This window comes from Cupressus sempervirens, chromosome 6, assembly GCF_028749045.1.
Source record: "Cupressus sempervirens isolate cs-2001-9-10 chromosome 6, ASM2874904v1, whole genome shotgun sequence".
Taxonomy (NCBI): Eukaryota; Viridiplantae; Streptophyta; class Pinopsida; order Cupressales; family Cupressaceae; genus Cupressus; species Cupressus sempervirens.
Genome location: NC_143123.1, coordinates 430,923,824 through 430,938,721, shown reverse-complemented (window position 1 = coordinate 430,938,721; position 14,898 = coordinate 430,923,824). Strand labels below are relative to the sequence as shown.

General features: G+C 33.7%; 1 protein-coding gene across 4 annotated transcripts in view; it reads left to right on the top strand.

Moving 5' to 3' along the window:
- Window positions 1–11,389, top strand: part of LOC149552886 (uncharacterized) — a 59,677-nt gene extending 48,288 nt beyond the window's left edge. For 3 of the 4 annotated variants that reach the window (XM_089788427.1, XM_089788430.1, XM_089788429.1), the window contains 3 exons: window positions 10,395–10,532; window positions 10,745–10,805; window positions 10,942–11,389. In XM_089788427.1, coding sequence (XP_089644553.1) covers window positions 10,421–10,532; window positions 10,745–10,805; window positions 10,942–11,026 — 258 coding nt within the window. In that variant the 5' untranslated portion in view covers window positions 10,395–10,420 and the 3' untranslated portion in view covers window positions 11,027–11,389. The remainder of the gene's footprint in view (window positions 1–10,394; window positions 10,533–10,744; window positions 10,806–10,941) is intronic. The other variant, XM_089788428.1, reaches the window with a different exon arrangement.
- Window positions 11,390–14,898: the final 3,509 nt, after the last annotated feature.

The window sequence follows — 14,898 nt, the reverse complement described above, 5'->3', positions numbered from 1 at the left end:
CAATTGGATAAATTCGAGACTAAATTGGAGTTATATATAGTTTATATATATATATATATAATAATAAAATATGTGTTTAAATAATAAATTATTATATTAACAAATGGATGTCCCTTGAAGGGACATATCCCTTCATGGATTATGCTATAAGAGAGGGAGATGCATTTCAGAAAACATATACCAAGAAGGCAATGCAATTACATATGCAACGATCCTACAAAACTAACATGGCATCAAAGCCAGAAGTCAGGGTGATCTTAAGATCGTTGCAAATAAAGAGTCTATACTACAGTAGATCCCTAAATCCCTCCAATGTTATTTAATGTGCATTCAAAGAAGTATGAAAGGTTGAATAGGAAAACTACCAAAGGAGGGAGTCAACATATAACACAGGGGCGTATAGTCAGCGACCAGAAGATAGAAGCAACGAAACATCATTAAAGTGATCAATTCCAAGTATCCAAGCAACGATTCTAAATGAATGTACATATATTTTGAGGCACTCACAACACTTAGGGCATCCTGTTGGGCATACAACTTTGGTAACCAAAGAGGAAAAGAGTAAGCATGGGAGGAGTTGGATTGAGCACATGCCAATAGATGATGCCAAGGGTTTGACTAGTCTAGTCAGCTATCAAGGACGTCCTCTAATCAACGATTTTTAATAACATGAGCAAATTCATGTCATGTAGTGGACCATGCAAATATGGGTTAGCCGCCAACGTACTAGTAGGAAAGCCAGTAAGCATTTCACCTATAATCGAAGATCGGGAGAGGAGAATTCCTGGCAAATAGAGACTAATAAGTCAAAGATAAACAATCGCCTAGTTAGCAGATGAGAGGAAGAAATAATATTGGCATCATCCCTATACAATCAACAGAGGGGCACAAGGAAAGTACATAGACTATTGACCAACAAATTTTACGTCTAGCATAGAGAACATTCAGAATATATATATATATATATATATATATATATATATATATATATATATATATATATATATATATATATATATATATATATATATATATATATGTTGGCACAACACCATACGACCATCATTTCGGTAGAGACAATCAGTGAACAAAATCTAGAAAGAGATGGACACATCAACTATCAACGTATAGCTAACTATTTTAATAAGAGTAAACATTAGTAAATCGGCATTCAACAAAACATATTAGTTTATCCCTTGGATAGCACATATATATTAATTGGCAATCATACTATGGTGTGACTTTGTCGTATACATAACAATAAGTTGCTAAAGTCTATTACAACATGTTCATGGGTTGGTTCCATGGCTCGAAGGAAGATATAGTATTAGTAACAAAGGAAGTCTATCGCTGGTCTTGATGGGTGCTACAATAGGGTCTTGTCACTGAGTACAATAGTTGACAGAAAATTTGGTAACAAATCCTTAGAGGTGTAATAGTTATCTGATGGAATCATGATAGAATCTTAGACCATTACGATAACTAAGAATTAATTGCTTAATCTCTGCATTTGTGAAGGGGATTGCTATTGGAAATTGTAGTTATGGAGTTGGCAATAAAGATAAGGTGGCATGATAATCTCATACGTTGCGATAGAGTCAGATATTGAGCATGGGGATTTGAACGTATCCAATACATTAAATTGCCACCATTCTATGTACATATGTGAGACAGATACAACCAACAACTCTTATCTCTACTAGCAAGATAGATTGTCAAGTCGCGTGGAAGAGTTGAGCAGGTACGAGTAGTACCACCAACCAATCACTGTCAAACTACGCAAAAGGAAGTGAAATCAGAGGAACGACCAAAAAAAAAGAAGGTTGACCCCACATACTAATAGTAAGGAAAAGGTAAATTGATATCTCACATTTAGAGGGAGTTAAACACTTATTCAAAGGTGAAGGAGCTCAAAAGATTGATGTTCACAGGGAGTCGGCCACATTTGTCAAAAGGAGCGGATAGAGGATATGATTCAACCTTTGGTGATTCAGAGGGAATAAACCATGTTGAGATGGATTCTCTAGTGATCATTAAGTTGTAGCAGTCAAGAGGATTGTGATTCATGAATATACCTCATGACTATGTGATTTTAATGGGCCTACCCTTGGCGTACATCATGAGGAAGTGATGACTTTCAAATGATGTCACTTGTATTTGCAGAAGTCATTGAAACAGTGATGATCTTACAATAACTTAATTTTCTATTATGATGGATATCTTACAATATCTATGTAGATCATAATAGCTTATACTTTTGCATGGTGGATGTTTATATAGTAAGCATTATGAGAATGCGTGTGCACATACCTTATAAACAGTTTTGAGTACGTGATGAATATCATATGACTTGATGTTCTAGAGGCCATTAGTCACAATACTTGGTAAATATCTTGCATCCCATTCTAAAGACCATTACTCAGAGTATTTGGTGAATATCATATATTGTTATTTTGGAGACCAATACTCAAATGCGATATCAAAATGGTGAATATCATATGTTGATACTCTACAGACCATTGCCTTATTTTGTACATGGTGAATATCAAGTGTTGATATTATGGAGACCATTACTCAAAGTTTTGGTGAATATCATATGTTGATATTCTAAAGGCCAATACTCTTGATATTATATGTGATATAAAAATGATGGAAATCTATGATCAAAGATATCCTTAAAATTTGTCATGCCTAATATTACCAATGGTATAATATTTATCTTGTGTTTATCCTCCATAGCTAAGAGGAAGTGTTAACATTTGGTAGCTTTAGTTGGATAAACTCAAGAGACTAAACTGGAGTTATATATAGTTTATATATATAACATATTTATGTGTGATATATATATATATATGTGTGTGTGTGTTTGTCTAAATAATAAATTATTATATTAACAAAAGGATATGCCACATATCCCTTCATGGATTATGGAAAACATATACCAAAGAAGGCAATGCAATTACATATGCAACGATCCTACAAAACTAACACCAAGCAAGTTTGACATAACCCAAAATTTTTTTTACACAAGTAGCTAGGGCACGATCTGGTCAAATTGTTTAAGCTTCTTTTTTGAAAAATTCTACCATTCGCTTCTAATATTTGATGAAACACTTAGAAGCATTAGACCTAGAAATATTGTATCAAGTGCTTCTATTTTTTGGTTGCTTTACATTATTTTTAATTCTATAAAAGAATTAAAATGGATTTTTAAAATTTGTGTTTTTAAATTAAATATTTTATTAAGATGTTAATAAAAAATTTAGATATTAATTTTTACAAAAAAATTATTAAAAATTATAATAAATTTAATTTCTTTCCTCTTTGGAAAATAATAGTTAAACTAATTTGATAAATTATTAGATATACTACTTATTTTATTAAAAACAATATTTATTTAAGGCAAATTTTTTGTTTGAATTTTTTTCCCACCTTTTTATCCTTGTCGAACTTTATCTGAATTTTGTTGTTGTCAAATTCGAACCTTGTGACTTTGCTTTTCACCATTCATTAAAATTAACTAAATTTTAATTATATTACATTTTATTTTATAATTTATTACTACTATTTCTTAATAGGTCCTATTTCAACAAGGGACATTTCAGTCCGCCTTGCCAAAGATTACTTGTCCTCATGAAAATACAAGCTAGCAAGGGCAGACTTCCTAGATATTAAGAAGAGGATGAGAAGCATGGCACACATATATGACATACTAGTAACACATTATGTATGAACCAAACACAAAGCATACACAAAAACATGAAGTACACACATAAATATATTTAGTCACGGAGTATACATGCAAACAGACGTATTGTTAGATCCCTTCTCATTGACTAGAATGCATTCATTAATTTATTTGTACCCTGCTGGCAGGATCAAAGAAGAAAGAATGAAGTATTTGGATATGCAAAAGGTTTTTAAGGGATTAGGAACGGGGCCTAACCCCACCTTGTTGTTTATAAACCACTTAGAGGCAAAAAAAGGGCCTAACCAAACCTTGCTGTTTATAAACTACTTAGAGCCAGAAGAGGGGCTAGCCCCACCTTTTTTCTCCCATGAGTTGGAAAAGCGGGCCTAACTCCACCTTGCTGTTTAAAAGCCATTTAGAGCCAGATTGAGGGCCTAACCCACCTAGCTGTTTATAAGCCACTTAAAGTGAGAAAAAGGGCCTAATCCCACATTTATCCTCCCATGAACTGGTAAAGGTGGCCTAACTCCACATTGTTGGTCATAAGCTATTTTGAGCTAGAAAGTGCGACCCCATCTTGCTGGTCATAATTCATTTAGAATCAAAAAATGGGCCTAACCCCATCTTACTCGTAAACCATGAAGAGCACAAACGTGGGCCCAACCCTATCTCATTGTTGGTAAGCCATTTATAGTCAGAAAGTGGGCCAACCCCATCTTGCTGCTCATAAACCATTTAGAGCTAGAAAGTGGGCCTTAACTCTATCTTTCTGCTCATAAGCCATTTAGAGCCATCAAGTGGGCCTAACATTGCCCTTTTGCTCACATATGCTCATAAATGTGTCATAAATTTGCTTCAGCATGCTTCAAATAATTGCTTATCAAATCCCTTAGTATATTTTCATAACCCTCTTTTATAAATTGCTATTCTTTTTTATAACTGCTTTTGCATCAAATTCATATCACATCTATTAATAGGTGATTCGCTTATGACTATTGCCTATAATAATCAGAATAAAGTTATAGGCAATATTAATCTCTTGAAACCGATGCCCAAGCAAGGGAACTTATTCACGACTTCAATTTAAAATTTTAAGGTATGTTTTTATCTTTCTTCATTGTTACTCTTTCTCAACTCTTTGATTACTAATGTTATAAATTTGAAGGAAATATTATTTCATCTTTCCTGTGTTCCTATGAGTTTTTGACTTCCTGTGTCTAGTTGCTCTTGGGTCTAGATGGTAGATATCTTTCCTTCCATAAGGTATCTAACCTTATTTTAAGATATGTTACCCGAAGTTTTTGGGACAGGAGGATGGGGAAATGGGTTTCTGTGATGCTTTTTTTTTCTTTGGAGCAGTGGATGGCTATATCTACCTATCTATGTTAAATCTAAATTGTTAAATATATTGATCAATTTCAAAATTATGTAACATTGTAACATTCATCATAACAATGTAATTCAAAATTATCAATTTCATTCATCAAATCATCATAGAACATAGCATCAAATTGAATCATCATAGCATACCAAGAATAGGAACATAGAATGACATCAAATGAATGAAATGAGAGATGATAAATATCATAGATTCATATTATAATCATGTATCAAAATGCACAAAGGCTGCAAGATTCAAGTTTCAACAAAATGAAAAGTTCGAGCCTTAAACTTTAAAGTCTCAACTATGAGTAATCATATAATTGTTCTGTCAATGTATCAAATATCAATGATCATATAATGTGAAAACACTATAAGTCTGAAACTCTGAAGTCAAAATGAAAACAAAGATAGTACAACAGCTGCCCCTAATCTTGATCCATATCAATATGACTATCACCGAACCGCTGTCAAATGCCTCTGCACAAATGCCCTTGAACACCTCTCTAAATGCCCTAAACCCAGGCCGCAAACTGTTTCTGCTGTGCACCTATACCCTGCCACGTACATCTCGCCAGAAGTGAATGCAAAAACTAAAATGGCAAACAAACATGTGATATGTTATAATGATATAGTATGTTATTTTATTATTTCATAATCTTATCTGCATGGAGCCCACAAACATGCAATTTTTTTTTGTATATTATTAATAAATTTTCGTTAATGTCTTTTTGGTGTTGGAAACCTCAAGCTGTTCCTGGAGTGGTCAAGGGATGGCTTGGCTGTCCCTAGCTGTCCCTGGGACAGTCAATGCCCATATGAAACCCGTTGATCATTTCTGAAGTTTTCAAGACAGATTTCCAATTTTTAGCTGATCGGGGACGGCTTGGAAACATCCCCAAAGGTGTCCCTGTTTCCAAAACCTAGGTTTGAGGGGTGGAAACACATTTCCAGGCAAAGATTTCAAGCAATACATTATCATGTGAAATATAAATAAATTTTTGAAGTCCTTGATTAAGTTTAAAATAGATGAATTGTATAAGATATCCTCAGTATCTGCTATCAAATCCAGGACATAAGCTTAATAATGATTTATTGTGTTATGCGTTAAATGGTCTTTGCACCCTATTGGTGGTCAAACTCAAACTTTAATTAGTAAGGAAGATCTAGTGGTATAATTTGGTCAAACTAACATGCAATCATTTGTAAGTGGCATCATTGTTTGGAACTTAGTAATGGTCAGGGTGCATTAGCAGGGCGTGTAGCTAGTGAATTTCAAGCTTGCTTGGAAACATTGTTATAAAGATAATTGAAGTTTTTAAGTTAATATGTGCTTTTCAAACCCTAAATTGTGGTCAACCTCAAACTACTTTTAGATGAGAGATCTGTTGTCATATTTGCTGAAGCTGGAATACTAAGATTTCTAAGAGGCTCCCTTCATTGGAAACATTATTAAGGGTTAGGGTTTGTTGGTAGTCAGTACAGTATGCAGGTAGTAGATAACAAGAGCTCGCTTGAAAATGTTGTTGAAAAATATTTTTTATCTTTTAAATTAACGTGAGTAAGCTGAAAGGAAAGGAGTCACGTTCCGTTACTCAAGGAGAGGATGCTGAGATGCTCATAATACACTGAATGAACTGGGGGCTTTTAAAGAAGTCTATGTCAATAAGCTGAAAGGAACGGGGTCATGTTCTGGTACTCAAGGAGAGGATGCTGAGATGCTCATAATGCACTGAATGAACTGGGAGCTTTTAAAGAAGTTTATGTCAATTATGGGTTAAGATGCAGTTTGAGTTGTTTATGAATATTCTTAAGTACTCCAGGAAATCTGTTTAGAGCAGTTATCCATGGTGCATGATCCTAGTGATGGAACTCTCTTGTTGTACAAATTCCTCCAAATTGTCTGGTTGCCCATCCTTCCTGCTGAGATATATGTATCCATGCTTCGGATAACATGTACAGATACAAAACTGTTGGTTTAAAACAGATAAATTATGTAAGATATTCTCAGTATCTGCTATCAAATCCAGGACATAAACTTATTAATGATTTATTGTGTTATGTGTTAAATGGCCTTTACACCCTATTGACGGTCAAACTCAAACTTTAATTAGTAAGAAGGAAGATCTAGTGGTATAATTCGATCAAGCTGACATACAATCATTTGTAAGTGGCATCCTTGTTTGGAACTTGGTCTAATGGTCAGGGTACATTAGGAGGGTGTGTAGGTGGTGGATTTCAAGCACTTGGAAACATTGTTTTAAAGATAATTGAAGTTTTTAAGTTAAAATGCGCTTTTCAAACCCTACATTGTGGTCAACCTCAAACTATTTTTAGATGAGAGATCTTTTGTCATATTTTCTGAAGCTGGAATACTAAGATTTGTAAGAGGTTTCCTTCATTGGAAACATTATTAAGGGATAGGGTTTGTTGGTAGTTGGTACAGTGTGCAGGTAGTAGATAACAAGAGGTTGCTTGAAAACGTTGTTGAAATATATATTTTAGCTTTTAAATTAGTGTGAGTAAGCGGAAAAGGAAGGGGTCATGTTCCAATACTCAAGGATAGGATGCTGAGAAGAAGCTCATAATGCATTGAATGAAGTAGGGGCTTTTAAAGAATTTAATGTAATTTTTCTGGGTTAGATGCAGTTTGATTTGTTTATTGAATTTTCTTAAGTACTCTAGGAAACCTGTTTTGACCAGTTATCCATGGTGCATGATCCTAGTGATGGAACTCTCTTGTTGTACGAGTTCCTCCAAAATGTCTGGTTTCTCACGCTTCCTGCTGAGATATATGTAATAATGCTTTGGATACCATATTTTGACCTATCCATATGTGAGCCGATATTTGAGCCATATCTGATATGTCTAGATATGGTATCGTATCCAATACTGCATCTAGTTTAGGATTGCTGGCATAGGTTGCTTATTGCATCTGCACAAATCCCTGTAGCATTTTTGTCATAATGTTGAAAAGCCCCATTAGCTATCAGTCCATTTATGGCAAATTTCAGAAATGTGGAGTCATGGTAAAAATATGTAGGACACTTATTTTCCAAAATGAAATGATAAAGACTTTTTCATATACTATATGTAAACTGAAAACTGCAGTGAACTTCAGGAAATGCTTCCAAGCATTAGATTCTAGATATCTCAGTCTAACATCCATAAACTTGAAATATTTATATATGTGAATGAAAATGCAGAAGAACATCCAATGTGGCTTATGTGCAGTTGCTGCAATGATTAATTTGACACTGCTTTTAGAAACCCAAAGCTTCATCAATATAAAATTTTACTTATAGATTGCAACTTTGCAAAAGTAAGACCATGGCGGTCACCTGGTAAGGAAAGGGCTGGTGGTCAATCAAACAAGCAGCAGATTAAAAAAGATAAAAGAGAAAATGAAGAGGATGGCTTTCAAAAGCTCAAAAAGTACACGATAAAAGACCAGATGGGTAAGGATGGGGAACAAAGATTTAGTGGCTAACAAAGGGCTGGAATATGAAATAAAAAAATTGAGATGGCAGAGCACAAAATAGTCCAATAGAAATACAGTGGATAGAAGTGTTGGGCAGTAAAGAAGAATAGCTCAATACTTTGGTATGTAATCAGGGAAGACAAAAACAAGCCTTCCCAGATCCCAATTTTTGAGGTTGGTAAAGAAAATCCAACCTAAGATTGGGAAGAGAACCCAAATGAAATTCATGATGGGAAAGAGCAACACATGAGAATATAAATTAAAATAATAAAGAACATCATAGACGAATCAAATATGGTTCTCAGATGTGTCAAAGATATTTTCAGAAAGCATAATGTTGAAAAGCCCCACTTTTTGAAAATTTGGGGTTGAACATGGGGAGTGTAAAAAATTGGAATGCACTTAAAATGTAAATGAAACTGCAAATTTGATGCATTGCAAACAAACCTAAAAGAAACTCAAGATTAACTAGCTCAAATTGCACTTTGAAAGGGTTGAAATGTGCTGCTTGATCCATCCAATCCACCCTTTGTATATGGTGCTTGTTATATGGATGGGGCTAGGTCAAGTGGAGTAAATGGCCACTTGAATTGATTGATATGGTTTGATCACTTTGTATATATGCCTTTCCAAATTCTTCATGGTCTCTATCTCTCCATTGTTCGTTGCAAGCAAAAATGCAAAGAAAATAAGCATGCAATTAAAAAAAGGACAATTCTTATTTTGCATGCATCATTAGATCATGCATTTCTTTTACATAAATTTGTTTTCAGTACCGGGAGAGGTATGTTGCATTCAATGGGAAGTTGTCACATGGTACACATCTAGGCTTCTAGCTAGTAAAAACAAGACTCAAGCACAGACCTAATATTTAGAGATTTACATTGATTGGAAATGTGACATGACAGCATGATTACACGATCCATAGGATTAGGCTGATACTAGTTTTTGCATGCTTGTTAAAGAACTTAGTTGTACAAAAATGTTGCTAAACTTTTTCTTTAAACATAAAAATAAATAGATTATTAAACAAGGGAACAAATCCTATAATTGCGGTGAAGTGGACACTGTCAGCCCATCCGATGAGTTCAACAATCTGATTGCAATTAATAGCTTCTCGTCATGGTTGCAGTTTATCCTTCTGCTTTCCTACTCTATCGATATAGATTTCATAGTTTGAGATGATCTGTTGCTTACAGTGCTCAGAAAATTATGCCAACTTAGCACAGTTCTCTTGCATTTAGGCTAAATCACACAATACTCCACCTGACCACTACATTTTCCAGTACATCTTTTATTACAAGAAGTGAGGGCACTGGCAAGGATTTCTCGGTAGGTCCAAAACACCCATATGCAGAAATTGTTGGGCTGTTGCAGATCATAGATCCTTAGCTGATTCTTGATTGATCTCCATTCCTCCATTCCAACCCACTTCTAAGTCTTCCTGAGCACTCCCAATCCCACCACTGCAGCTGCACCTGATTTGTCAAAAGGCCGTGCCAAATTCCAACTTATGAATGAGTGATGTAGAAGGAGATGAGTGCTCCAGATTCTTTATATGTATGGACATGTTTCCTTCTCCGACCACCTGATTATCTACTCATGACCCAAATCATAGCCCTGAATGAATTATCCTAGCTGTGATTTATTTTTAGTTTGGTTATGATTTTTAAGTTTTATAACGAATACACAGCAGTGGAATTTGTCTGGTTAACAAGCTTTATCAGCAACATGCTTGGACGAGACTGCAATAATATATGAATATGTTGGTTCATATTTAGTGTTCCACACCATCTTCTGAGAATTATAACACTGATCTTTAATTCTGAATTGTATGATCAGGTGAAAGGTCAAAGCATTCAATACCAATGCGGAGTTCATATCTAGGCAAAATTGGAAAATGGATCCAAGGGAAGATTTACCTATATAATGTGACCTTTGGACTCTACATGCTTGAGTGGTGGGAGCGATACCTTTTCAGTATCCAACTCTGGTTATAGATTGGGATTAATGAAACACACTTCATAGTTTAGAAGTTGAATTGTTGTAAATTCTTTAGAAATGTATATTATGGGTTTTGATTTATTGCTTGAGTGCTTAAAAAGTTAACAGTAATATTACATTTTCATTATAATGCACTTTTTAAGAACTGTCGCGTGTTTATAGGATTATGAGCTACTTAACTCTGACAGATGCTATATTGATCGTCTTGTTTTTTGTGGTTTCACGCTTTACGGTAGAAACGAGCAAACGGTATAATGGCTTTCCAATTTTGACTTAATTGTGAATTAGAAAGTTGCTTTTGTGTTTCTAACGAGAAAAATATTTGAACACTGAACAATTTTAAATTTATTTTCTATCTAAGATTGCTAGGTGTTCTTCGCTGCAGGCTTATCTGTTATGTAAGTGGAGGAGCATGGGAGGATTATTGTGTGTTCCCCGCCAAGGATTATCATCACTTTACTAAAGATTGAGATTTTGTAAATCAGGTGTGACATAATCGGCAAAAGATTTGTCGTCATGTTGATTTATTAATATTTAGGAAATGCTAAAATGTATTTTTCCTCTCTTAGCCTGCAGCTACTTAGTCCCCAGCCCCTGTAGATCATGAGGCTTGTGGGAATGAGGTTCATTTGGCAAGGTTTGGGTTTGCTTGAGGGTGATAATTTTCTTTTCTGATCGATTATTAGCCTTTTATTGCGTGTAAGTTCAAATTCGTACTGAAAACAGTAATCTCTAATTTAAATATTTGTAGACTCCTAACATGAAATTTTGTTACAGATAAATGTCGAAATTTTGATTGGTATTTGACAAGAAGCTCAATATTTTTTTCTAAATCATTTATTTTTGCTCCTTGTATCAGTAATATTTAGTTAAGCTCAAAATGTTGTAAATCCTTCTGTATGATATTTTGGCAGTAAACATGATAGCTATTGTGGGTACCAGTTGCGCTTATTTGCACGATGTATTTATATAGACACACTGTCCATATAATTTTTATCGGTTTCAATTGATAGTAACTCAACTATATTTGCCAAGGACATCTATGCCGATGAATACTCTACTGTGTTTTTTCTCTCCCTGTTTCCAGCGTGCAATTTTAAAGCTGATTTGTTTGATATGCCTAGAGTTTAAACAATTGGTATGTCTTTGAACCATTGCTGATAAATCTGTCAACAAGAAACTGATTTAGTGAAGGGAAAAAATGGTTTATATTATAGGTTTTTTTTGTTTTTTTTTCCTTTTTTAACCAAAGGACCGTTTTTTAACAGCACATTTGAGCGAAGACGCTGGTGTAAACAAAATTGGGATATGCAATTTAGAGTTGGGACATCAAGTTTATATTATAAATGATGTTGCATTATAGAATTGTTGGCGGACATGCAAATAGTGTTAGGAGATAAAGTTAGGATATACAATTTGGAGTTGAGGATTAGGTGGGATTAATGTTGCATTATTTATTTATACTTTATCATTAAACTGAAATAATATAAACTAATGATATTGCTATCAGGATTTAACTGTGTGATTTTTGAGTCAAACTCATTGACCCATGTTTCATGAGTAGTGATTCAACATGAATCCATCTCTCATGAGAATAAATGGAACACTTAGCACTCATTGGATCTAGGTGATGCTCACAGGGGTGAAGCATCGGGACTTCTTGGGAGGTCACCCATCCCAGTACTACTCCAGCCTGAGCGCGCGTTGGGGAGTTTCCTCCATGGTTAAACCCAAAGCTTGCAACCACCCCATAGCGCGCTCAGGTTGGATTAGTACTGGGATGGGTGACCTCCTGGGAAGTCCCGGTGCTTCACCCCTGTGAGCATCACCTAGATCCAATGAGTGCTAAGTGTTCCATTTATTCTCATGAGAGATGGATTCATGTTGAATCACTACTCATGAAACATGGGTCAATGAGTTTGACTCAAAAATCACACAGTTAAATCTTGATAGCAATATCACAATTTGACTAGCTATGGAAATTATCTCCTACTTATCAATATAAACTTAGTGAGAAGTTGTATAAAGCTTTGGAGTTCTAACACTTTTTTTGAAGGAAAATTAATAGAAGTTGAATCTATTTAAAATGCAATATTAGGAATAAAACAGAATTATATTTAAAATATTAATTTTAACTCTTATTTTAAATGTTGGAAATAAAACTAAAAGTAATTAAAAATAAAATAAAACAACTAAAACAACAATTCTTAATTCTTTTAAAATTAAAATTTTATATAAACTAAATAGAAGTTATTTTGGTGTATTTTATGAAAAAAAAAAGAACTCTACTTTAAGTAAAATATTTAAAACAATTAATATTTTATAAAAATAAATAAAAGTTGTTTTGGAGTGCATTGTATAAATGAAAAAATAACTCTTTTTTTACACTAAAAATTTACAAGTTATCAATCAAATTCTAGGAGTGAAAAATAAAATGAGGTTGTAAACAACAAGCTTGTTGATTCTCATGAGAGACGTGTTCTATAAATCAATACTCATAAAACTTTAATTTCTATTAAAATTTAAATATTTATGTTTGCTAAATTTATTTATTTTCAATAGAAAATACAACTCATAATCAACGATATTTTTTCAAAGTAGAATAAAAAATAGAAGTTAATAAAAATAAGTTCCAAAATCAAAGTAAATTTAAAATAAATTATTTAAATAAAATATAAATTAATAAATTAATTATAAATAGTTTTAAAATCTTTTTTTCATATATTAATAAGTAATAGAATGCATATGCAAAGGAGGGATATGATAAATGAAAAAATATCACAAATTTAAAAATTGTTATTTGTACGTTAATTTGTTCAATGTCATTACATCATATTATAATAATATTACAACATTACACTTCAACTACGACATTATACTCGAGGCTTTTTCTCAAATAAATTGAGGTGGGGTTTTCTCATTTGTTTGAGCCTACATTTTGTATGAAATTGAGATGTGGTAGATTGTCAAGAAAAAATACAACAAACACAAATGTCTTTCTTCTGTAGGGTTATGATTATTAGTGTCAGTCAAAATTAATTTTTATGATTCAAGTTAGAGGACTTTTGAAGTTCAAAATTCACTTTATTTTTAAATTAATTTTTGATAAATAATTCATTATATGATTGGCTAATAGCAATTTTTTCGTACAAAAATTTAGAGATTCAAGCTTTCAAATTCTTCACGGTGTCTTAGAAGCACAACACTATTGCACCTTGCAAAAGTCCTCTTGTGGCTATTGTGATGCATAGAATGAACTCAACAATCAGAGCTCTATAAAATAACAAGAGCTTGAACTCATCATATCCACCAGAGGTACATGGAGTTGGTCTATATGATCCTTGGCTAGAAGTTGTCCGCGTTGCTTTGCCACTTCTTGGCCCAAGGGAAAAACAATAAACCACCCCTCTGCAAGATAAAGCTTTTAGGGTAGAGGGGAGAAAATGGAGGGTTTTTTGCGTTGGATAGTTGGTGAGATATATTATGCTCGTACTGTGTTTTGGGACAACATGCCGCAACAACTAGCAAAATTACCACAACTCGTAAGTGGGTGGAGAGAATTATGAAAGCCATGCTCATGTGATTTGTTTTGTAGGCTTTTCTGTAGAAGATCATGAAGTGAAAGGCAAATTTAGGAAGGGTGAAAGTCTTTGTTTGTGCATGTAGTATTTTGGTGAAGGGAGAGCAGTAGAAAATGAAGAAATGCAATAGAATACTAAGATTATGAAGAGGCACAAAGAGAAATTGCACTAAAAAAGCTTGGCTTTGTGATGAAATTAATTTGAAGATTCTATTTTTAGATGATTTGGACAATCACAATCTTCCTCTAGTTTGCACCTTATTCACTCATAAGCAAAATCAGAACAAGCCCAATCGGGATCATCCACAACCAAATGGTAAAGCCTATATTCTTCATTGTCGCAATGCTTGAAGTGGCTCTCCTCCTCGTAGGCGGTGCAACACACAAATTCATCCTTTTGAACAAGAGTATGTTGCAGATGCGTTTGGCTGTTGTGACAACTAGGTGCTGCACAAGATCATGAGCCACCAAGTTTGATGATAGCTCTCATAAGTGGCATATCCAACAACAAACTAGATAATTCTTTTCTCTTTGTGAACCCGACAAGGAGATATTCACACTTGGATTTGATTGAGGTGTTCATAATCTTTTAAAAATTATACATGATCGAGTTTTTAGGTTCATATTATTTATGAGTTCCTTAAAAAGTATATAATTAATATTCATTTTCTATTACAAAAAATTAATTTAATTATTCCCTCAGTAATAATATATATATTATATATAAGATAATGTTATTTAAAATAGATTTTTTGGGGTCAG